This window comes from Glycine max, chromosome 13 (assembly GCF_000004515.6).
Source record: "Glycine max cultivar Williams 82 chromosome 13, Glycine_max_v4.0, whole genome shotgun sequence".
Classification (NCBI taxonomy): domain Eukaryota; kingdom Viridiplantae; phylum Streptophyta; class Magnoliopsida; order Fabales; family Fabaceae; genus Glycine; species Glycine max.
In genome coordinates this window covers 42138954-42162390 of record NC_038249.2, presented here as the reverse complement: position 1 = coordinate 42162390, position 23437 = coordinate 42138954, and the positions used below count along the sequence as shown (strand labels likewise).

General features: G+C 29.5%; 3 protein-coding genes and 1 long non-coding RNA gene across 9 annotated transcripts; 2 read left to right on the top strand and 2 right to left on the bottom strand.

Annotated features, from left to right (window-relative positions):
- Positions 1 to 1263: 1263 nt before the first annotated feature.
- Positions 1264 to 9073, bottom strand: LOC102659369 (uncharacterized). Of its 6 annotated transcripts, none has more exons than XR_005888053.1 (10): positions 8863 to 9073; positions 8701 to 8776; positions 8501 to 8619; positions 8206 to 8411; positions 3090 to 3357; positions 2905 to 3005; positions 2526 to 2610; positions 2346 to 2450; positions 1438 to 2154; positions 1264 to 1345 (listed from the first exon to the last, which is right to left on the bottom strand). It is a non-coding gene; the product is annotated as an uncharacterized lncRNA (long non-coding RNA). The 6 variants fall into 6 exon arrangements; XR_005888052.1 differs by having other exon boundaries at positions 2354 to 2450; positions 8863 to 9072; XR_005888051.1 differs by having other exon boundaries at positions 1438 to 2450; positions 3090 to 3176; positions 3264 to 3357; positions 8863 to 9072.
- A 991-nt stretch (positions 9074 to 10064) lies between these two features.
- On the bottom strand, positions 10065 to 10716 carry LOC102670437 (uncharacterized). Its single transcript, XM_006594952.4, has one exon. The coding sequence runs from the start codon at positions 10624 to 10626 to the stop codon at positions 10285 to 10287; it is 342 nt and encodes a 113-aa protein (XP_006595015.1). The 5' UTR covers positions 10627 to 10716; the 3' UTR covers positions 10065 to 10284.
- Positions 10717 to 14965: 4249 nt separating this feature from the next.
- LOC100783903 (histone H2A) lies at positions 14966 to 15751 on the top strand. Its single transcript, XM_003543459.5, has 2 exons — positions 14966 to 15248; positions 15340 to 15751. The coding sequence occupies exons 1-2, from the start codon at positions 15039 to 15041 to the stop codon at positions 15577 to 15579; spliced, it is 450 nt and encodes a 149-aa protein (XP_003543507.1). The 5' UTR covers positions 14966 to 15038; the 3' UTR covers positions 15580 to 15751.
- A 5311-nt stretch (positions 15752 to 21062) lies between these two features.
- Positions 21063 to 21825, top strand: LOC100784431 (histone H2A-like). The gene is made up of 2 exons (NM_001252955.3): positions 21063 to 21345; positions 21437 to 21825. The coding sequence occupies exons 1-2, from the start codon at positions 21136 to 21138 to the stop codon at positions 21671 to 21673; spliced, it is 447 nt and encodes a 148-aa protein (NP_001239884.1). The 5' UTR covers positions 21063 to 21135; the 3' UTR covers positions 21674 to 21825.
- Positions 21826 to 23437: the final 1612 nt, after the last annotated feature.

The window sequence follows — 23437 nt, the reverse complement described above, 5'->3', positions numbered from 1 at the left end:
TGACAAATACATCTCTAAAGGATTAAAATGCAAAATTTAATCCTTAAAAGTATAAGAAGTACAACAAATATATTTGGACATTAATATGGAAAAAGGGATTTAAAAATGGTAAAATAACTTAAGATGTGAACTCTTATATTTTGATTATCTATCTATTTATTCATCTATCAAATTGTTAATTAATTTTTTAATTAATCAATATTAGTTTGAGCATTATTATGTTTTTTATTTAAATTTTTTTGGGTTTTTTATTTGTTAGTAACTATTTTCATTTGATTCATATTATGTATAATAAGTGTTGTCTCGAATGGAAGCACATAAGGTTTATCTAAGGGATTCTTTTATATTTGAGGTATATATATATATATATATATATATATATATATATATATATATATATATATAATATATATATATATATATATTATTGATTAAGAAAAAGACTTATAATTTCACTTTAGCTTTATCTAATTTAAATTTGGGAGATTTTTTTTTAAAAAAAATAGTTAATTGAATTCTTTTTTTTAAATAAATAAATTTGGTCCCGTAGTCGATTGTATTTTTTCTACTCAAAACTCTCGACATATTATTTTCAATCTAAATATGATGACACTTAAGTTGGAATTGTGATATGAAATAATTTTAAAGATTAAAAGTAAGAAATTTAGTAGAAATTTGATAAAATTATAAGATATATGATAAAACTTTTTTTAACAACAAAGATTAAGGTCTGACAAGGAAATCAAAATAATAAATATATATATATTAAAAGGAAATTTTAAAAATATATTGCATAAGTACTAAACGAAAAGAAGCATTAAATTATAAACACATAATAATAATAATAATTAGTCGCAATCTATTATTAACATCCGGATATATTTGTAATACTTTTTATACTTTCACAGACGCATTTGTCAGCGGACTAGGAAAACAAAAAGTCAAAAAAAATATTATGACAAATATGCCCCTATATTGATAATCCACGTTGAGAATCATTTCAGTGACAAATTTGTCATTCCGTATCACGTAGGCTATTTTATTAACGATAACCGACGGAAGCTAACTACAGGATATATTTGTCTCGCTTTTTACACTTTCAGAGACTAAATTTTGTATTTTTATCTTTTAGGGACGCATTTGTCAGCGAATTACACATTGAGGGACAAAAGTAACTATTTACCCTATTATTAAACTTAAAATTTGACACCCTTTAAAGACTAAACTAATAAAAAAAATCAGTATCAATGAATAGAAACAAAATTAGAAGTTGAAAATCAATCAATTAATTTCAATAGAGAAGTTCCTCAAAGAAAATAATTTGATCCTCCAAATTCGAGTAGTCCTACAACAAAGACCAGCACAAAGTCACTTTTATTGCTTGAATGAAATTAATTAGTGATGCAAAATATTATAGAAAAACATAAGATCACATACTATGCACTACGATGATCGAAAAACAAAAGTTAACAATTGAGCTTTGCCACCAAGTATGAGTAGTTTTCCACACCATTGTTACCTTCAGTCTCATGTTGTCCAGATAAATTAAATTAGAACATGAGACCACGTACCCTGCACTCCTAATTTCCAAAAACAAATCAAACCATTAGCCTTTGCCAGCAACCAAAAATTGTTATTCTGGATTTTTTATATTTTCAGACTCATGTTGCCAACAAATAAAGTGTTCTGATTACCTAATAGAAATAAGATAGCATTAAGTATAATTGAAAAGCAGAAATCCTGGTAAGCGATAATTGTTTATAAAATTGATTTTTGCCTCACTTTATCTTGTATGACATTTTTTTTCTCTCATTCACCAACTTTCTTCCCAATTCTACTATCATAATTTGTCAAAGCAATAGTGTTTCACATTGTTTGGTTATGACAATGTCTAAGGACAACAAATATCTTTCACAACTCTCCTATGAGAAAAATATAAGCTACAAAAATCAATTCAACATCTGCTGTCAAAAAATTATAATTACAACAGATGCTTCATCACAAAATAATGTGTAAATTTTTATCATTGGTCATGATTCTTCCTCACCAAAACATGTGTAATTTAGGACCAAATTTGTACAAACTTAGTCCTTAATTGTCTTCCAAGAATTTGAAAAGACACATCTGCTCGAGTTGCTCAAGGTGGTTACAAACCTGCATATAACATAAAAGAGTTTTGGTAAGGTTCAAGTGCTATTGAAAATATAATTGATTCTTGGTCAGCCTGATAACTTGTCTTTTAAATTAATGCAGTTGTTATATCAAATGTGTTGTATCAATCTATTATATATCTGCAATAATAAAGGAACAAAATGTTTGATTATAAATCAGGAAAACACATCAACTTATTAACATTGTGGCTTTCAAAAAATTCTTCGGATGCATCCATTTTGGTTGACTCAGTCAGCTAAGTCAAGCCTTGTGATGGTGAATCCATACTTGCAATCATCCTATAAAATAACACCTTATCAGAACATGATATTACAACATATATTTTTTTAAAATGCAAACTCGTACTAGAGTACCTCTATGTTAGTTCCATGGCTAGCTCATATTGTGAATTAAAAATCGACTTTGTGCATATCATGCAATTCTGAATATGGATTTTGTCTGGTGAAAAACAATAAAAGAAAATATAAACTTAAAATATGAACAAATATTTTTATGTTTATTTATTTATTTCTAATATACAAAAACAAAAACTTATACTCGAGAAAGACTTCATTTTGACAAATTGCATTATGACTACAATATTTGCACCTTCTCCATAAGTAAGAAAGGCATTCAACTCATATTTCCCAAATAGAGTATACTCTATTCTCACCCTGTTTATACGCAAAATCATTATTATTTTAAACAGACTAATAAGCATGAGAATAAACAAACTTTCAAACAAAAATATACCTTTCATTCGCAAGTTGAATCACATTCATCTTGGTCTTCTTGCCATCCTTCCGTTCTCTCTCTCAATTCCAACACCAGTCAACAATCCCATCCCATGACATCTTATCCAACAAATGTCATAATGAGCATAATAGCAGAGATAATAACCAAATCAAATTTCTTTGAATTTAGAAGAGCAACCTTACCCACTAAAAAATCAAAATCAAGACCACCATCCATGATTGTAGAAATAGACACCAAATCATGCACAATGTTTGGGATTGCACCATCATCTAACAATATGACCTTGGTGTTAAACTGAAATGTAAGTTTGTAAGGATGATGGTTAGTCCTGAAGCCACCAATGTTAGAAGCAATACCCATCAGATGGAATGAATAGCATTTTCCTTCCTTGATTCCATTTTGAAATTTCTAAACTAGTGTCCTCTTCACAATGGCGTGGATTCAATTTCCCTGTAAAATAAAATTTCTTTTGTGAGCATTATATTGCATTAAAAAAATATATGAAAATAAAAACTTGTAACATTAAAGAAAACCACCCAAATGACAATCTACCAAAACCATATCCAAAGAGTGTGGTGGTTTTTTAATTTTGAAATCAAGAACCAACCACAAACTAACAATTTTCCAGTTTTCTCTAGTAGCATCAATCTTAGCAGCAGTGTTATGATTGTTGGCCATTTTTATGGATAAACGGGTTTAGAGTTTGGGATAATACAGTGATAGCTGGAATTATTGGAATCTTGACTTTACAAAAAAAAAAAGACTTTACCAATTTAATGACTTTACTTAATTTAAAATGAATTGATTGCTAAAAATATTATAATTACCAAAGTATTTTTTATTTATTTTTAATGCTAATAACATTTTATTTTGACTAATAATATATAATTTTATTCTAAAAAATCTTCATTTTTTAAAATAAATTCATTTTAAATTTTTTCAATGTCATTAAAAATATAATTATTCAAAATGTAATATTAGTCAAAATATAATATATTATATTTTAATTTTAATTTTAGTCAGAATATAATATTCATTATTATATTTTTTCAAACTAATATTGCATTCTGACTAAAATTTAAAAATATATTATATTATATTTTTACTAATATTAAATTGTGACCAATTTTATTTTTAACGACAGTCATAAAATTTTAAAATAATTTATTTAATGATTAATGAAGATTTTTATCAAAAATAATATATTATTAGTCAAAATATAATATACTATTAGTCCAACTAAAATATTATTGTCATTAAAATTTTAAAATAAAATATTTTTGGTAATTATATTATTTTTTACAATAAATTTATTTTCAAATTAAGTAAATTCATTAAATTGGTAAAGTAAAAAAAATGTCAAAATTTCAAGAAGAATATATCAATTACAAATTATTGAAGATTTTTCAATGATTGAAACTTATTAGCATTAAAAAAATGAATGTTAAAAATAGAATGCATTAATTGCAATAATAAAGATTTTTCAATGACTCATTAAACAATAAATCATAGACTACCACCAATTCCCCCATTTGAAAACTAAATAAATTATTGTTCAAAACGAAAATATTAATTCAACAAAAAAATGAATAATATTAATTATTATAATAAAGAATTTTGAATGATTTAGTAAACAATAAAATTTAGATTGAGAAAGAGACTTCAAGCAATATTTATTTCATTTCATTAGGTTTGAACAATAAAATTATTCCTTTTATCTTATACATTGAGTATGATGTTATTATTTAAAAATTAATTTTATAAATATAATAAATGAATTACTATGTTCAAACTTTTTATTATAAATAATTATATTATTTGGACTATACTTAATTTTGAAAACTAAAATTATTTTATTTTCATATATTATTTATTTATTTTTAATGAATTAATTTTTGAATTCAAACAAACAAATATTTACATTACCAAAAAAACAAATATTTGAACCATTAAAATCTATTATCTTTTCCCAAGTACTTAACAATGAAGAAAAGTGATATATATATATATATATATATATATATATATATATATATATATATATATATATATATATATATATATATATATATATATATATATATAATGTATTAGAAACTCAATATCTATTAAATGTCTTAGTAATTAACAAAAATTCTTACATAAATGAAAAGTGGAGTAATTAAGAAGGAAACTTGAAGTGCTCATAGTTGGGGGAGTTTTATTTTTCTTTACATATAATGAAAAAAATATTACTTTATTAAACTTTAATTATTTTCAAATTTTAAAACAATAAAATTATCTTATTTATTTTAAATGTGGTATTTTCATTTTAAAGCATGAAATTTATAAATATAATAAATGATTATACTAATTTAAATATTTTTAATTTTTAAAAATAAAAAATAGTGATTTTTTGTTTAATTAAAATTTTTAAAATAATGAATATATTGTTAATACACTTTATTTCATAACAATCATTAATATATTACTCATTTTCTTGTAAAAACTTAAAAACTATTTATTTTTTCTTTTATTTTTATATGGATATAATTCATTATTGTCTACATGATTTTTCCGTGCAATATTATATACACTAAAGTAATTCATTAATAGAAAATAGTTGAGAAATATATTTTAATATACGTATGTATTTTATTATCATTTAAATGAATTTATGTTGGTTAAATTACTTTTACATAATTGTGACAAAAAATTAGTTATACATAATATTTTAATTTTTTCAATATATTCTTCTAGAGTGGGACAATTAATTTGAAGTAAACTTTAAGTTTTTACCCAACAACTTTTAGGGGTGTATTGAATTAGGATTTTCAAATGATTTGAAATGATTATTTTAATAATTTTTTTTGTGATATTTAATTAAGGCTTTTAAGATTTTTTAAGGAAGATAATAAAATTCGTTGATATTCAATTAAGATTTTTGTAACTTATAAAAAGTTATTTGGTATTCTAAAATATATAAATTTTGATAAATTATTTTTAAGAAGGATTGCATCACACTTTTTAATATAAAGTATTTATCAAAAAAATTTAGCCAAATTCTTAAAAATTTTTTAGAATTTTTATTTAATTTTTTATTGGTTATCTGACCTTTTCTCTCTTACCACAAATATTTTTCAAGATGGTTGTGACATATATATTTCACATATTTTTTTGGAATAAAAAATGTTAAATATACTCCTCTCCTCTACATTTTCCCCCTTATTTTCTAAATTAAATTAATTTTTATCTTACAAGCTAAGACTAACCATATTTTCTTTACACTGATTATGTTTATTTATCACTTGGTTGTTATAATATTTTACATAATTGTCACCCTTAATTTTGTCATCTATGTAACTCAATAATTCTTCTATCAATTTTCTATCCTCACTATTCTCTTCTATTGTATGCCTAGTATTATACTGTATTTAAACATATCATTAGATTTATCATGAAATCAATATAGTAATTAAAAAATTAGAAAAATCAACATATAATTTTTAATCTATTATTCAAATCCAAAAGTGAAAATGAGAAAATGTTATTACAAAAAAAATTAATATAGGAGGACATAAAACTAGAATCAGTATAGCTATTAAAAGATTTTTAAAAAATATATTGGTTTAACTTTCTTTTATCGAAACCTCATCATTTTTTTTTCACTAACTTTTGAAATTTTGAATATATTTTTAAAAATTCATATTTTTCTTCAAATTTTATAAATCTACAAAGTGTTTTGAAATCCTTTAAATTCTTATGATATAAATCTATTAAAATTCAAACTATCATAAAAATTTAGTAAAAAAAATTGATAAGTCATAATATTTCTACATAATCTTTCAAAATCTTAATCCAATACACATCCCTTAGTTGTGGGAAAACCCGGAAAAAAATAAATATAGTCATTCAATTACAACCATTCACTACTAGAAAACGCGTATTTTACATCGGTCGGAATCGCGATTCAACAACGGTGCTTGACCGTTTTTTATCATAATGATGTTGAAACTTAAAAATTTCAACAACGGTCCATAAACAAACGTTGTAGTAAGCTGTTTTTTTTTCTAAATCGGTGCTATATTATTGACCGATGTAGAAACCTTAGTTAGAAATACGTTGGCGAAGTTAACAAGCTTAGTTTCTACATCGTTTTTTATTAAGAAACGTTGTAGTAAGACTAGTTTCTACATTGTTTTTTAATCAAGAAACGTTGTAGTAAGACTAGTTTCTACATCCTTTTTTAATTGAGAAATGTTGTAGTAAGACTAGTTTCTAAGTCAACAAGCTTAGTTTCTACATCGTTTTTTAATTAAGAAACGTTGTAGTAAGACTAGTTTCTACATCGTTTTTTAATTAAAAAACGTTGTAGTAAGACTAGTTTCTACATCCTTTTTTAATTAAGAAATGTTGTAGTAAGATTAGTTTCTAAGTCAACAAGCTTAGTTTCTACATCGTTTTTTAATTAAGAAACGTTGTAATAAGACTAGTTTCTACATCGTTTTTATTGAAGAAATGTTGTAGTAAGACTAGTTTCTACATCATTTTTTGAATAAGAAACGTTGTTGATCCCCTATTTTCTACATCGATGCTAACGTAGGCACCGATGTAGTAAGACTAGTTTCTACATCATTTTTAAATTAAGAAACGTTGTTGATCCCTTATTGTCTACATCGGTGGTGACGTCAGCACCGATGTAAAATCATGTTTAACCTGCAGATTAATTTGAGGTTATTTAAAATAAATAATTTATAATATGATAAAATTATCTATAAATAAAATTATATAAGATATTAAAAAAAACTTTAGTAGAGAAATTTACTAGCTAGTGAATACGCGATAGAGATGAAGAGGGCCATGAAAATGATACTGGCATAGTTACTTATCTGTGAAGAAAAGAAAACAAAAAAAAGCATTGGTTTAAAGCACCATAAAGTGCATCACATTCTATGTTTATTGTTTAGAGAAATTCTTGAATTTTGTCTAAGCACAGTACCTAAAGCCACCGGTACTACTAATCGAAAGTTAGAGATAACTATATCTATATTATGATTTTAATACATCTTTAGCTTTTTGAGTGGTGGTGCCTAGAGGCTCTGTACTTATGCAAGAATTGCTCCTGTGTTTATGTATTCCTAGGATGTAACTTGAACTTAGTTTGAGGATTGTACTTAAAAGTAAAGAAAAATTAATCCTACCTCGGGGACAATGAACTTCCCTGTGAGCAGACAGACAGTTGGCAATGCACAATAGGCAATTAAGGGAATTGAAGTTAGAGGATAAATAACTGAGTTTATGTAAGAGATATAGCCATACCATATGGGACAATGCCTACTGAAAAAGATCTCAACAGATCCAAGAGCCCACCGAAGAACTTGATGCAGACGGTCTGAGAGATTTATAGGAGTTGAACCTTTAAAAGCAGGCCTTTTTGGCATGCAGTATACAGATCTCCAACCATGACAATGCATCTTGAAACCTGTTAAAATATCTTCGGTAACTGAACCATATATCCACCCAACCTGAAAGACAAATGTAGCAGAGGTCTAAGTACAGGAAGACCAGAGCTTGAAAGAGCTTCAAGGCTTTAAATATGAAACAAATAGCATACCTCTTTCCCCCATTCTGTCTTATCTTCATAACCACAACTAATTACATGGATGGCCTCTTTCAAGAGTGTAGCAGAACTTGCTGCTTTTGGAACACCCCCATCTTCCAAGAGTGTTGAAGCTATGAAAACAGATGATTGCCCAAACTTCTTCTCAAACTTCGGTTAAGATATTAAAAAGAAATGCTTATAGTCTAAATTACCTTGTTGTATGGATAGTGAAATACAAAGTATTCTGCATCAGAAATACAAAATTGTTTTCCCTCTTGTTTCTCATATCTACAAAAAATAGCAATGTCATAAGGTGCTTGGTTTAAATTTACAGACTAAATTTTAGAAAAACTATATTAACAATAGAAGCCTACTTGTGACTTAAGTGATTATAGCAAGAATCAAGGGCCATAAGGTAACAAGTTTGAGAAAGCTTCCCATCAACCACCTATAAAACATAAATTACACAGATTAATTGTAGTTAGTCAAAACTCAAAAGTAAAGAATGAACACTGTCAAATGCTAGGTAGGTCTGAAATGTGAGTGATCACGGTAGGTCTGAAACGTGAGTGAATGAAGAAGCAGGGTAGGTCTGAAACGTGAGTGAGTGAAGAAGCTAGGTAGGTATGAAACGTGACTGATCACGGTAACGCGAGTACTGAGTGTCATGTGACTATCACATGCCGCACACACCACATCGGGCTCCATGAAAAAAACGTTGTGGAAATTTCAACTTTGTTATTCAAGTACGGGTTTCTACAACACCGTTGTCATTTTTTAACTTATAATTACGAGACTGCCACCGCGTGTTATATTACAGCGGTTATTTTTGACTGATGTCGTTACCATGTTGTGAAAACTACTTTTTCTAGTAGTGATTCATTCATGCATGATAAATTTGATACCTTTAAAAAATGAGGGCCTACATATTCTAAATTATTATTACTTTACTTCCCTTAATTGTTTGAAGACATGAATATCATTAATCCAACAATTGGTTTGAGAGTTTACATTGGATTTGGGGGGTGTTGATTGCATAAAGATTTAAACGATAAAATTGTCAATTTAATCAAATTATTAAAATGGTTCGATTAATTGACTATTTTTATTTTAAATTTAAACAATATTGATCGATTATAATAAATAATTAATCGATTTCAATAAGTTGATATTGATTCGTCTTCCTCCTCTCTATATATATATCTCTTTTTTTTTAAAGATAATTAATAATACAAAACACGCAATATCTTTATTTTAGAAATTCGTCCCATCTTTGGTATAAAAAAAAAAAAAGTTCATCCCAACTAGCAGGCGCGTTTGGTATTATGTCATAAATAACTTGAACATAGTCTTGCAAGTTGCAAATACTCCTCCTTTAGCAGGTTTCGCTAGTCAAACAGGTCTGTCACGTAATTGTATATTCTTTTTCAACAAGTTTTTCTTCAACCTATTTCTCAGTTACATTTAATTTTTCACTAGTGTAATTAAATCGTTGGCTTTGCATTGTTTGGATAACAGACGATTGAAACGAGTACTATCTATCCATTCATTAGAAACTTGATATACATCTGGGAAAATCAGATTAGATTGATATGAGAAATTTTGCAAATTAAAATGATATAGCACAAAGATTCAGTACTGATCAACTTCATGGCAAAAAAGCATTTAATTTAAACTTTTTCGTTTTTGGTACATTAGTGAATGAACTCAGTTGCGCACATGCATAATAAACCAGATTGATAATTAATTTACCCTATGCAAGCGAATTGAGAAATAATTAAGAGTATCGAACTACATCAAGCACAGGCCACTGAACGAAGCAAGCAAGTTGAAGCAGCAACAACCAAAGCAGCGAACAACGTTGGCAAGAAAAAATCCAAGCGAGAACTGCTCATCACCGCATGTTCCGGCAAGCACACCATCTCTCTGGGAAAATCCAAAGGAATCCTAACACCGTTACAGGGCTTTGAGAACGAAGAAGATGGAGATATGGCCAACACAAAAGCCACCCCGGTAGCCAGAGATACCAACACCACGGTAACAATTAACAGAAGTGTCCACGTAACGGCGTTGAGTAACGGCGAGGGTACTGTTGATGCCACTCGCCGAAAAAATGAATGGAAGCAAACTAGGGACATGATCGTCGGAAACTAATAAAAACACACGAACGAGTCTTGGCTGAAAAGCGAAAAGAGGTGCCAAGTTAAGGAAAGGGGACCCGGTTTTAGTTTGTTAGTTATTGACATTATGCGGCACTAACTAACGTTGGACTTGGACTAGTACAATAGAAGTGTGGTGTGGATGCACGTTTGCATAACTACTCTGTGTTATGACGAAAATGCCATTAGTAGCCTTATAAGTTATAAACCGGCACGTAATTGCCTGTCTAGTTTTTGTTTAAATTTAAACTGTATTTGAAACGTGCAGACCGGCCACCAGAATGGAAAAAAGCCGCACTTTAGTCTTTACGTGATAAGCTGACCCCAAACTATATGCATTGCCACGCCACGCCAGAGCAATTCAACACTATCCAATTTCAACTTTCAACAATTTCAGATTAATAAAAATCATAAAATTATTTTCATAAATAAATTAAGTAATTTCATGAAAATTCTTCAGTCATTCTCATTATTATTTTTTTTATCGACAAATATTAATTATTAATTTTTTTATTATTCATATCTAATGATGATTGATAGGCAAAAATCTAAATAACAATTACGGGTTGAAAAATATTAGAGACTATTTAATCTAATGGATGATAGAGTGATCATATGATTACCTTGTGATAATCATCAATATCATCTCAATGTTTTTGAAAGGTTGTTTAAATTAAGAGTAAGTTTGACATTTTGTAGGCTCATGGCAAAATAATAGACAAAAGCCATTTGTGTACATGTATGATAAATACATATTTCATAAAAAGATAGACACACAATTTTTTTGAAAATAATACATTTGATTACTTACAAATATTTTTTAAAACTCATAAATGCATACAAATATAAAATATTATTTGCGAATAAACATTTAATTTCATGTAGAAATTGAAATTTGTTAGCTTTAATGCTTGAAAAAGTTAAAAATTAAGAATTAGAAAAGTTTTAGAGCCGACAAGATGAAGTTGTCACTACTCACTAACAAAAAATATTTTTTTCTCTTCACACCATAGTTATATGAATTTTTTTTTGGGTCCCCTTAGGTCATGAGTCCTGGCGGTCGCACCCAAAAACAACCCTAGGATCGGCCTTGTGTTTAATTAAGAGTGGGATTTTATCTTGATAATTAATGGGGACCTTTAATGTTTATGTTAATTCTATAGATTAATAAAGTGAAATTTATTTTTTAGCCGAAAATGACATAAATAAAAAACTTTATATATTATATCTAAGTTGTGTCCATTGTAATTTTAAGATCTAACATTGGGCATGAACATCAGGGTGGTAAACAAATAGTTATTTATCTCCACTGATTATGTCATTTTGAACTATCAAATACATCGAGTGATGGGTTGACTAGGTTGCAGGGTGGATTAGGTGGCTATATGCAGGCTATCGGGAGGAAAATGTTTAGAAAAAAATGTTAAAAAAGGGGTTGGCTAGCAATAGGAGGTTGCAAAAATTAATTCTGTAAAAAACCTGAATCAAATTGGTTTTGAATTATTTTAATCGGTTCAATTTTATATTTAAATAGTCAAATTAATTTAAAATCAAACTTATATTAAAAAATTGATTCATAATTAAATTAATTTTTAATTAGTTTTAAACTAGTTTTAAGAGTCGAACAATTTTAAATGGATATTTGAACTATTTTTTTTCAAATAAAAAATATTTAAATAAAAATTAGTTTGATTAATTCAATTAGTTTTATAAAATAATATACTCAATTTTTCTTTAACTAGTTCTGAAAAAAAATTACTTTCATTTATTGCAATTCAATCTGAATCGATTTTTTTCCACACCTATAACTAGTAGTGACATGGATCATGTAGTCATCGTGATGGAAGGGAAATCCTTTGTACAACCTCCCAAAAGTCATCACAGGCTATAAAGGAGAGGGTGTTCCACCCGTAATGGATGAATTCAATGACAACAATTTTAAAGTGGCGTGGCAATGGTAGAATAGTAGGCGAGGTTGAAGGAGTTCAGCCACGTTAGGCATCATTGTGGATATAGATGAAGATGGAAGACTAAAACTCGGAGGGTGAGTTGGTGTGACACTCTAATATGCTTGTGTTATGAACTAAATGATTGCAAAAAATAATGACTATCCACATAAATGAGGGAAAGTTTGAGAGGCTATGTGTGGTTGTGTTTATTATTTATTACTTTAAATACTAAAATCAACGTCATGGGTTTCTTCTTTTTGACACAGAAAGTCATGGGCTTCTAATTGATACAAATTACAATTCATAATTGTTACTCTAACAAAGTGACAAGCACGATAAATTTAAGCAAAAGGCTAAAGGCATGATTTAGTGGGAATTAGATGTACAGAGATAAAGGACGATCAAACACTTATTAACGGATTATCGGAGAAACCAAGTAAAAGAGACTCCTATTATCCGGAGAGTGATATACTGTCTTGCCTCACTAGGAACTTCTAGCATTATATATTCTAGGATTTGCTTTGCAAGATGGGACACACAATTAGTGGCCTAGAAGTTTTAAACATACATTGTAGGGTGAGTCCGATCATCATAATGTTAAAAATCTAAAATTAACCCCCTCAACACAACTCTTTCTTATTCACTTTTTAGTTGCTCCAACTTGTATATGACCAAACCCATCCAAAAATCATTTGTTCTTCTTGAGTTCATTTTAAAAGTTTGGATTGGATGTTAAATTTTTTATCACCCCTATATAACACACGTATTCGATGAATTGTCATAATTTGACTATATTAATTCTTATATATGTCAAGATTAAGACAAAGATGTGAATATCCAACAAATAAAATAAAAGAATGATTGGAAAGAAAAATGGTGGACGAATAAAACTGTAAGAAGACATTTGGTTGATATAAATTCTTTTAACTTGATGGTTAGACAAATTTGAGTTGTGTCAGCATGAATAACTTCTCTTAGTTGTATCTATAGAACCATATGAAAAATATAAAAAAAAACAAGAAAAAAAAACAGAAGAGGTCATTGTGAAGTTAGGTCATAAAAGATGACAAAGACTAGGGTGTGTATGCCTAACTTCTTTTGCACCCTACATGAGTTTATGAAAAAAGATGGTAGCCATTTGGGTTCGTCCGATTTAATAATAAAAAATTTAAATGGATCGGATTTGATGATGTCAACCGGATTGAGGACTAACATAGGTCTTCCATTTGGAATAGGCTTCCCCTCCCCCAACAATCGAGTCACGGAGTTGCGTCTGCCTTATCTTGAACTCAGTGAATGTATCTTTGAGTTGTGCATGTGCGTAAAATAAGCCTTCGTTTAAACTCTTTCAACGGAACCACTCCTTCGTCGCTCTCCAAATGTATGCTCCTACGATCAATGTTCTTGCAAGATAATTTGTTTTTTGGCAACCTTCCACCGGAGATTGCCAACCTCACCAGCCTTCAAATTCTCAACGTCATACAAAACCATATCTCTAGTAGCATCCCCGGTGAACTCCCTATCAGTCTAGAAACCCTTGACCTCTCATTGAATGCTTTCTCCGAAAGGATTCTGACCTCCATTGTAAACCTCTCTCAGGTTCAGTTGATAAATCTTTCCTACAATCGGTTTTCTGGCGAGATTCCTGTGAGCGTCGGGGAGCTTCAACAACTGCAGTACCTTTTGTCAGACCACAACCTCCTCGGAGGAACGCTTCCTTCGACGCTCGCCAACTGCTTTGCGCTTTTGCATCTGAGCATGGAGGGAAACGCGCTTATTGGCGTCATTCCATCGGCGATTTTGGCGCGACTTCAATGATGCCGCTCTCTCAAAACAATCTCACAAGCTCCATTCTAGGTTCTGTTTTTTTGCAATGGTTCAGTCCACACACCATTGCTTAATGTTTCCAACAATGCACTTTTCAACCACATCTATTATTCCTCAATTCGGTGAATATTATCAAGTCCAGTCCATTTAATTTTTTATTATTAAATTGGACAAATCCAAATGACTACCACTTTTTTTCGTAAATCTATATAGAATGTGAAAAGAGTTTAGGGTACGCACCCTAATCTGTCTCATAAAAGATATCCAATAGTAGTCCTCGATTTTTAATTTTAATATTAAAATATTTAGGAATGTGCAATGAATGCGTAACAAAAAAAAAAGGTAAGAATGAAAATCCGATAGAAGCGAGTATCGTCATACCCCATTGGCCAGTTTTCGAACAACACGGATCGCCACGCAAGCAATCCTAAGCCGTAGATAAAGTCCAATCCAACAGTCAGCATCTTCTTCTAGCGCTAGATCCTGCGGAGGGTGTCCAAAACCTCTACAATATAAAAACCCTGCCAACGCAACTTCATTTTCATCTCACCATCACTCTCGCTCTTGCAATTAGTCCTCTTCCAACAATCCGCACCTAAACTCTAGGGTTCTGACATGGACACTGGTGGAAAGATCAAGAAGGGCGCCGGAGGAAGAAAGGGCGGCGGCCCAAAGAAGAAGCCGGTTTCAAGGTCCGTCAAGGCCGGTCTCCAATTCCCCGTCGGAAGAATTGGCCGTTATTTGAAGAAAGGAAGGTACGCCCAGCGTGTCGGTACCGGTGCTCCCGTTTACTTGGCCGCAGTTCTCGAGTACCTAGCTGCTGAGGTAACATATCACTAATTTGCATCACTTAATCTTGATTGACTATGATTAATTATGTGTTGTGAAATTGAATTGTCTTGATTGGATTGTGAAGGTGCTTGAGTTGGCTGGGAATGCTGCACGTGACAACAAGAAGAACAGGATTATTCCGAGACATGTGCTATTGGCTGTGAGGAACGATGAGGAGTTGGGGAAATTGCTTGCTGGTGTCACCATTGCTCATGGTGGTGTTCTTCCGAACATTAACCCTGTTTTGTTGCCTAAGAAGACTGAGAGGGCTTCCAAGGAGCCTAAGTCTCCATCCAAGGCTACTAAATCTCCTAAAAAGTCTTAACTGACTTAGTTTATTGTTTCTCTATTTAGTGTGCACAAAATGTAAATCTGTGTTTAGGTTCCTTCTTGTATCACCATTATTTGTAGTTCTCAAGTCGCTGTTTCTTTTTCACATTTTCATTCAATCTGTTGAGACAGCAAGCTCTCAGTAATGGATTGATTTAATTTTCTTATATTCGTATAATTGTATCCCGCCTTCTCTCTATCGAAAGATTGCGCAATTTGATTTAGACGATTTGAATTTCCATCATAATTATTGTTTGGATAGGTGTATGTGTGATCCAAGAAAGAAATGGACGTTGATAGTATGTTACTTAGCACTATTGTAGGCAGTGACAAGAGTTTAATGTCAAATTATGCATTTGCTTGATTTGATTGTTTTTGAGACTTTCTTTGTAATTTAGTTGGAGAAGAATTTATAATTAAATTTGGATCCAGAATGATTATAAATTCAAATAATTGTGTAGTTTTGAATTTTTTATTAAATTTTACTTTTAAGTTGATTTTACAATGAAACTTAAAACATAAGTCACATAATTTTAAAATTAATTTTATTCAAAATTAGTTTTGTATGCTCATTCAAATTCTTACTTATTGCAAATGTCTTGGTTGGTAAAGTTGCACATTAACATGAATCGGCACGTGTTATTTCTACGAAAGATTTGAGACCAAGTTGTTTCGCTTTTCATGTTCTCGCTTTCTTAATCTCATGATTATGGTTATCCCTTAACCAGACTGTGCAAGGGAAATTCGTTCCCTGGTGTTTAAAAGGTGAAAACACGGTTTGTTTTTGTTTCTTGTTTGTAAGCTATTATCATGTTTTTGTGTTTAGACATAGTTACCACACTACTTCTTCTGCAAAGATTTGATTAAATTGTTTAGGAGAAATCCTGTAACAATGATACCAATGCTGGAGTTACAAACAGGTCACTTCTACATCAAACACTCTTAACTAGTTTGATTAGATTCCTGGAAGTACGAATATTGCACTAAATTACCCTTGCTGCAGTTTTTGATTTGATGTATATAATATATATAGTGGAAACTGAAGAGTAGCAAGCAATATAAGAAACCTCCTTGTATTTGAGATGGGACGCAATAGGTTGAGTAGGAGTGCTTAAAAAAATCGGTTTACATTAAATTGGATTATAATCAAATTTAAATTGAATTGATATTTTTTTAAAATTAATTCAAGAAATAAATGAGTATACTATTTTATAAAATTAATTCGATTAATTGAATTGTTTCTATCAAACTAGTTTGGTTACTCACCTAAAATCGAACTGATTTTTATTTAAATATTTTTTTATTTGAAAGAAATATGTCAAAATTAGTTTGAAAACTAATTTAAAACTAATTCGACTCTTAAAAATAGTTTAAAATTGATTAAAAATTAGTTTAATTTAGTTTAGAACCATTTTTTTAAAATCAATTCGATTTTGAACCAGTTTCTAAATTAATTTGACTATTTCAATATAAAATCAAATCGATTAAAATAATTCAAAACCAATTAATTTTTACACACTCGTTTTAACATGAACTTTTGGTGATATAAATGTGGACTCTCATTTCTAGTGCACGCTCTCCCCTCATGCTCTCCTATAGACTTTAGTTCGAGTGAATTTTCATAATTTGAATGGACTGTTGCGTTGCTACTGTTTTTGACGTGGATGTAATTAGCAAGTTACATAGCGTTGACTTATAGCTTGAATGGTTGAAATTTTTCTTCTTGAAATTTTGCTGTTATGGTAGGTTGGAAAGGCTGAAAATATACCTGGTTTCCACTTGAAATTGCTTTGCCGAAATTCTCTTTTTTGGTGTTTGTTTAAATTTGATAACTCTTGCTCTTGATCTATGGAAGTGTGGTGTCAACTTTTTGTTTTTGAGTAACGTATTCTGTATAGTGTCGTGCCAACTAGTAAAGTGAAATCTTAATAACTTTTTATCTTAAAATACATATTTTATTAGTTCAATAAGTTTTTTTTTTATAAAATAAATCAAGTTTATAAAATTTCAAATAATTGGTAAATTAGTTTATAATTGATGGTTCCACTTTATTTCAACCTATAGGCCATCGCAATACTTACTGCTCTTAAATTTAAATCCGAAAATTATGAAAAGAGAATTGAATTAATATAAATAACAAGTGTTTTAGTCATTAGTTAGGTAAGTAGTATACTTGAAATGCTTAAAAGTATTCCGTTAGGCTAAGAGGAAACTTGGCGTAACCAAATCAAGTATTCTCTCGACCATGTATCCACTCCGTATAACATGTCCCGGTCTTTGACGAATACCTTTTGATCATGATTATCATTAATAAATCCAATTAAAAATAATTATTTGATTAGAAGTGTTTAAACATGATTAAGAGACATACTATTTAACTGGTAATCAAGACTGGCCCGTAAATCTCAGGTCCAGTAAGGCCATTATTAAAAGAACCCCTAGGTAGGAAAAAAGATTCATTCTCAAACATTTATTACATATCAGTAACAACTTGTCGATTTCTAACTTGAGCAGACCACCTTTTGTAGGTATCCCTCCAAGCTATTTCGGATGGGCACGTACACCAAAGACTTGAGCTAAATGCTGCCAGAGTGTCATTTGATACAATAGAACACCCTATGCCAGAAGGACAATAGTCCGGTACATTTGTGACAGGAACAATTTTTTTTTTCACTTTGTAAGCATGCATTCCAAAACATAGTGTTGTGAAAAACAACAAATTCTTGCTTATTCTTAAATGTTTGTTTGGTACGTTTCTAACAAAAAAACAAAGCACGGTAAATCTTTTAATATTAGAGTTTGACTTTTCCTTCAAATTAAAAATAATTTGGCTGTGATAAAATAATTAATTTTCAACAATATATTACTTCCCAAATTAAAATTAAGTGATTTCAATGTTTTTATTTTGTCTAAACAACATGTGTTATCAGAGATAATCTTATTTAAGCTGAATATGATTATTATGAGTAATAAAATTCTCCCTTAAATATTTATCACATTTATATATCTTGCATTTCCATTGTCGAGTTTTATATAATGGTCATATTAGCTTAATATTTAGATTTTTTTGGATAAAAGTTGATATTTAGATAAATATATAATTTTAAATGTGCTGTATATTTAAGTTATAAATTTTTTAAAAACATAAAGTTAATTTTATATAAACATGGTTAACCTAAAAATAAGCGAGGTTCGAAACAAAATTTGATAGAGACTTTTGAATTTTAAACGAGTTGTATGTGTGACTTTTTTCTTGTATTTGGAGCCTTTTTGGTTTTACAAAACTAATAAATATTTTTTTAATTGATAGATTAAAGGTTAAGTTTTAGTCACTTTATGTTGGACTGCCCTACATAAAGGTGATATATGATTTTAATAGAGTGAATAAGCAATTTAGTCCCTGAGATTGTACTCATTTTGCATATTAGTCCCTAACTTAATATTAAATTCAAAATAGTCTCTATCTTTGCAAAAATGTTGCAGAATAGTTCTTCCATTAAATTTCAAAGTAACGCCGTTAGTGAGGTCAATTTTAGTGACGCGTGGACTATCCAACGTGACACTAAAGGATGACGTGACATGACACGTGGACGTGCCTTCTAAAAGATGTTACGTCATTTGATGATAACAAAATGAGTAAATAGGCAATTTAGTCCCTGACTTTGTACCCCTGTTGCATATTAGTCCTTAACTTAATGAGAAATTCAAAATAGTCTCTATCTTTTACATAAGTGTTGCAAAATAGTCCCTAACTTAAAAGATGTCGAAAATCGTGCTTAAAGTGTCCATGCATTGCAAAGGTTGTGCCTAACACGATTTCTGGCAACGCAGATTTCTTCTTGGATTCCTTATCATCTTTTGATTCCTCTGATTTTTTCTTATTTTTTCTTTTCTTCTTCATTTGTTTTTTTCTCCTCCACTTTCTTTTCCTCTGATTTTTTCTCTTCCTATTCAAAACACACACAAAAAAAAACAGAACCCGGAATGATATATTGATGGTAATTGAAGAAAAAAAGAGAGGAAAAGAAAATGGTTATGCAGACCTCGCCCATTGGTGTTGACGGCTACAGAAATAAGGTTGTTGCTATAGATTTTTGGTTCTTTTTATTTGTGCAAGTGTTTGTGGGTTCTTTTTCGTATATATGCCTCAATTGATTCAGAACCATCAAATTTGAAGGAGTTACTCATTCTATCATCATCAACTGATGTGACCTAAAATTGACTTCACTAACAACATTACTTTAAAATTTAATCAAAGGACTATTTTGCAAAACTTATGCAAAAGATAAAGACTATTTTGAATTTTTCATTAAGTTAGGGACTAATATGCAACGAGGATACAAAGTCAGGAATTAAGTTGCCTATTTACTCGTTTTGTTATCATCAAATGATGTGACATCTTTTAAGAAGCACGTTCACGTGTCATGCCACATCATCCTTTAGTGCCACATTGGATAGTCCACGTGACACTAAAATTGACCTCATTAATGGTGTTATTTTAAAATTTATCAAAAGGACTATTTTACAACACTTTTACAAAGATAAAGACTATTTTAAATTTAATATTAAGTTAGAGAGTAATATACAAAATGAGTACAATGCAATATGCAAAATTCATTGACATTAAGATTGTCAACGTTTGGTATGATATTGTAACCACGTCACAATTATTAGTAAAGGATAAGTATAGACAGTACTTTTAACACATTGATTTATTTGTTAATTTTTTATGTTAAAATATAATATTCGTTCTCTTATTTATTTAAACATAATTTTAATGTTCTTAATTTTTTATTGAAATATTTTATCTTTTATTTTTAAAATAATTTAATATTACTCTATTTTTTTATTGAAATATTTTATGATCACTTCTAAAAGTTAACAATTTTAGTAATCGGGATCAATCTCAAACTTTGATTTGTATACTCCGTTAAAAATAATTCACATATGTGTTTGTTTATTATTCAGGTGACATATATTTTTAATTATTTAATTTCTAATAAACATAATTTATATAAAAAAGAATTAAAAAAAATACAAAATAAACATTCGAAATTGGTGATTGGAATTAAAACCATGAATTTTCTAAAAGTTTCTCACATGATTTTAATTAAAACTGTAATGAAATGTTTCTCACATGTAAAAATTAATACATTTATATCTTTTACACATTATTTAATGAATAAAATTTACTTTTAGACACTGGTTAATAAATACATTATTTATTATTTTATCTTTCAATTAATAAAACAAGTTCACTGCATGCGTTTGTTTTAGTTGTTGATATCCACATCTCAGCCTATTTTAAAATTTGAAACAAAGGTGTGTGCCCAATAGTTGCATCCATTGGCTGGTTCCGAAGGACACGGATTGCCAAACAAGCAATCGCGAGCCGTGGATAAGAGCTAATCAAACTGTCCACGTTTCTCAGCGCTGGATCCTCTTCAAAGGTGTCCAAACTCCAAAGCTTTATAATATGGAACCCTGCCAACACATCTTCCCATCACTCTCACGCTTCTGATTATTCCTCTTCCCATTCTAGGGTTCCCAAATGGACGCTGGCGGAAAGATCAAGAAGGGCGCCGGAGGAAGAAAGGGCGGCGGCCCTAAGAAGAAGCCGGTTTCAAGGTCCGTCAAGGCCGGTCTCCAATTCCCCGTCGGAAGAATTGGCCGTTATTTGAAGAAAGGAAGGTACGCCCAGCGTGTCGGTACCGGTGCTCCCGTTTACTTGGCCGCAGTTCTCGAGTACCTAGCTGCTGAGGTAACATATCATTAATTTGCATCGCTTAATCTTGATTGACTATGGTTAATTATGTGTTGTGAAATTGAATTGTCTTGATTGGATTGTGAAGGTGCTTGAGTTGGCTGGGAATGCTGCACGTGACAACAAGAAGAACAGGATTATTCCGAGACATGTGCTGTTGGCTGTAAGGAACGATGAGGAGTTGGGGAAATTGCTTGCTGGTGTCACCATTGCTCATGGTGGTGTTCTTCCAAACATTAACCCTGTTTTGCTACCTAAGAAGACTCAGGTTGCTAAGGAACCAAAATCTCCATCCAAGGCTACCAAGTCTCCAAAGAAAGCTTAGATGTTTTTATTTTATTTTAATATATGTATATCAGTGTTTAGATGCTTTTTATGTAAAAGAAAATAGTATCTGTTGGAAACACTGTAATTCTTATCGTCTTGCATGTAGGAGTTTGCTAAATAATGAAAATATCTTATTATTTTGGGTCAAAATTTATGCCTTTGGTGCTTTTTGTTATGGTGCATGTCTCAGTTGCTGGGAGTTGAAATGATTTTTGTTTTTCTAACTTTATTGGTCCTTCTTCGGTAATAATTTTCATTCGTTTGAGGTCAGATATGATTGAGAAGAAAATATTTCAAGTACCCCTCGATAGATAATAGTATTTTTTTATTTGAAAATTGTTTTTTAATGAATATTCATCATGTTATAAGACACATTATGTTATAAGACACTTAGGGAGAGTAAAAAAAAAGAGAATTAAGATATATGAATGAATGTAATAATCCTAAAATTAAAAGAATATAGGTTAGCTTTAAATTTGGAACAACATGATCACTTAATAACGTATATAAACAAAGTACTATAACGAGTTAAAAAAGCATTAATATAATTTTAGAGAGATGGTTAAGTTATCATAGAAGAATTCAATATGATTTAAGTATTTTTTTATAAGTAAATAAATTTTTAAAAAGTTAATATTCTTCTCTACTCACTTTATTTTAAACCTTGATAAACAATTTTAGTGAAAATATTTGTGTGTAAATTTTTCTTGAAGCAATAGTAATTATGTTTGACAAATAAAATTAATTTGTTTCTAATCCAGTGAGTTAGAAATACTTGTAATTTTTTACTTAGGATAAAAAAAAATCTTGATAAACAACAGATAATAAACAAGTTATAGGTAGTATAAAAAAAGTAAGAATATGAAATTGAATTTAATTTTATCAATTTGTTGTCATACCTTTTAAAAAATATAATCTTATTCTCAAATTATGTAAATAAAGAAAACATTGAAACTAATGTTAGAAATTCAAGAATCATGAAAGAATCTCATCAACAATCATGGTATAAAGTTTTCTTAGAAGAGCCATAGTAATCCATCCTCAATATGAGTCATTCAATTTTAGATGCTACAATTTCAAAGTCTGTCTCCTTTTGAAACCACAAAAAGTAATGTGTAAAAAGAAAATAAAAACAATTGATATGAAACAAGTTATAGGTAGTATAAAAAAATAAGAATATGAAACTCATTTAATTTTATCAATTTGTTGTAATATCTTTCAGAGACTATAATTCTAATTCTTAAAGTATAAAAACAAATAAAACAATGAAACTAATGGTAAAAATTCATGAATCATGAATAAGATGAACAAAAAATATTAAAATAAATAAAATATTTTTAAAAAATAAATATAACTGACAAAGAAACACGTGACTATCAAAAGCAAATGAGTGGGCGAAAGAAATAGGTAGAACCATCAATTCTTATATATAAATAGATATAAAGAAGGAGAAAGAGAATGAAGAGGTTGAGATTTACTAATAGTAAATTACATATAGGAAATGATTGGTGAGAATGAAAAAGGTTAAAAGTTAGTATTAGTAAGTTATGTATAAGGAATTACAATTTTAATATGATAGGCTGACAAAGAAGAGGTTAGAAGCCATTCAGCTGCTGAATGAAAATGATGTTTCTTGCAGTTAGTTCAAAGACCTTCAAAATGAGATTCTCAAAGTGAAAGGAGAGTTTCAGGAATGTTATTATAAACACATTATTAGAAAAGTCAAGATGTATTTTCGAAACATGATTTATCTTTAACTTAT

Coding starts and splice junctions, on each gene's coding strand:
- LOC100783903 (XM_003543459.5), top strand. CDS start 15,039: ATGGACACTGGTGGAAAGATCAAGAAGGGCGCCGGAGGAAGAAAGGGC. Junction 15,249..15,339: donor TCGAGTACCTAGCTGCTGAG/GTAACATATCAC, acceptor TGGATTGTGAAG/GTGCTTGAGTTGGCTGGGAA.
- LOC100784431 (NM_001252955.3), top strand. CDS start 21,136: ATGGACGCTGGCGGAAAGATCAAGAAGGGCGCCGGAGGAAGAAAGGGC. Junction 21,346..21,436: donor TCGAGTACCTAGCTGCTGAG/GTAACATATCAT, acceptor TGGATTGTGAAG/GTGCTTGAGTTGGCTGGGAA.
- LOC102670437 (XM_006594952.4), bottom strand. CDS start 10,626: ATGTCCCTAGTTTGCTTCCATTCATTTTTTCGGCGAGTGGCATCAACA.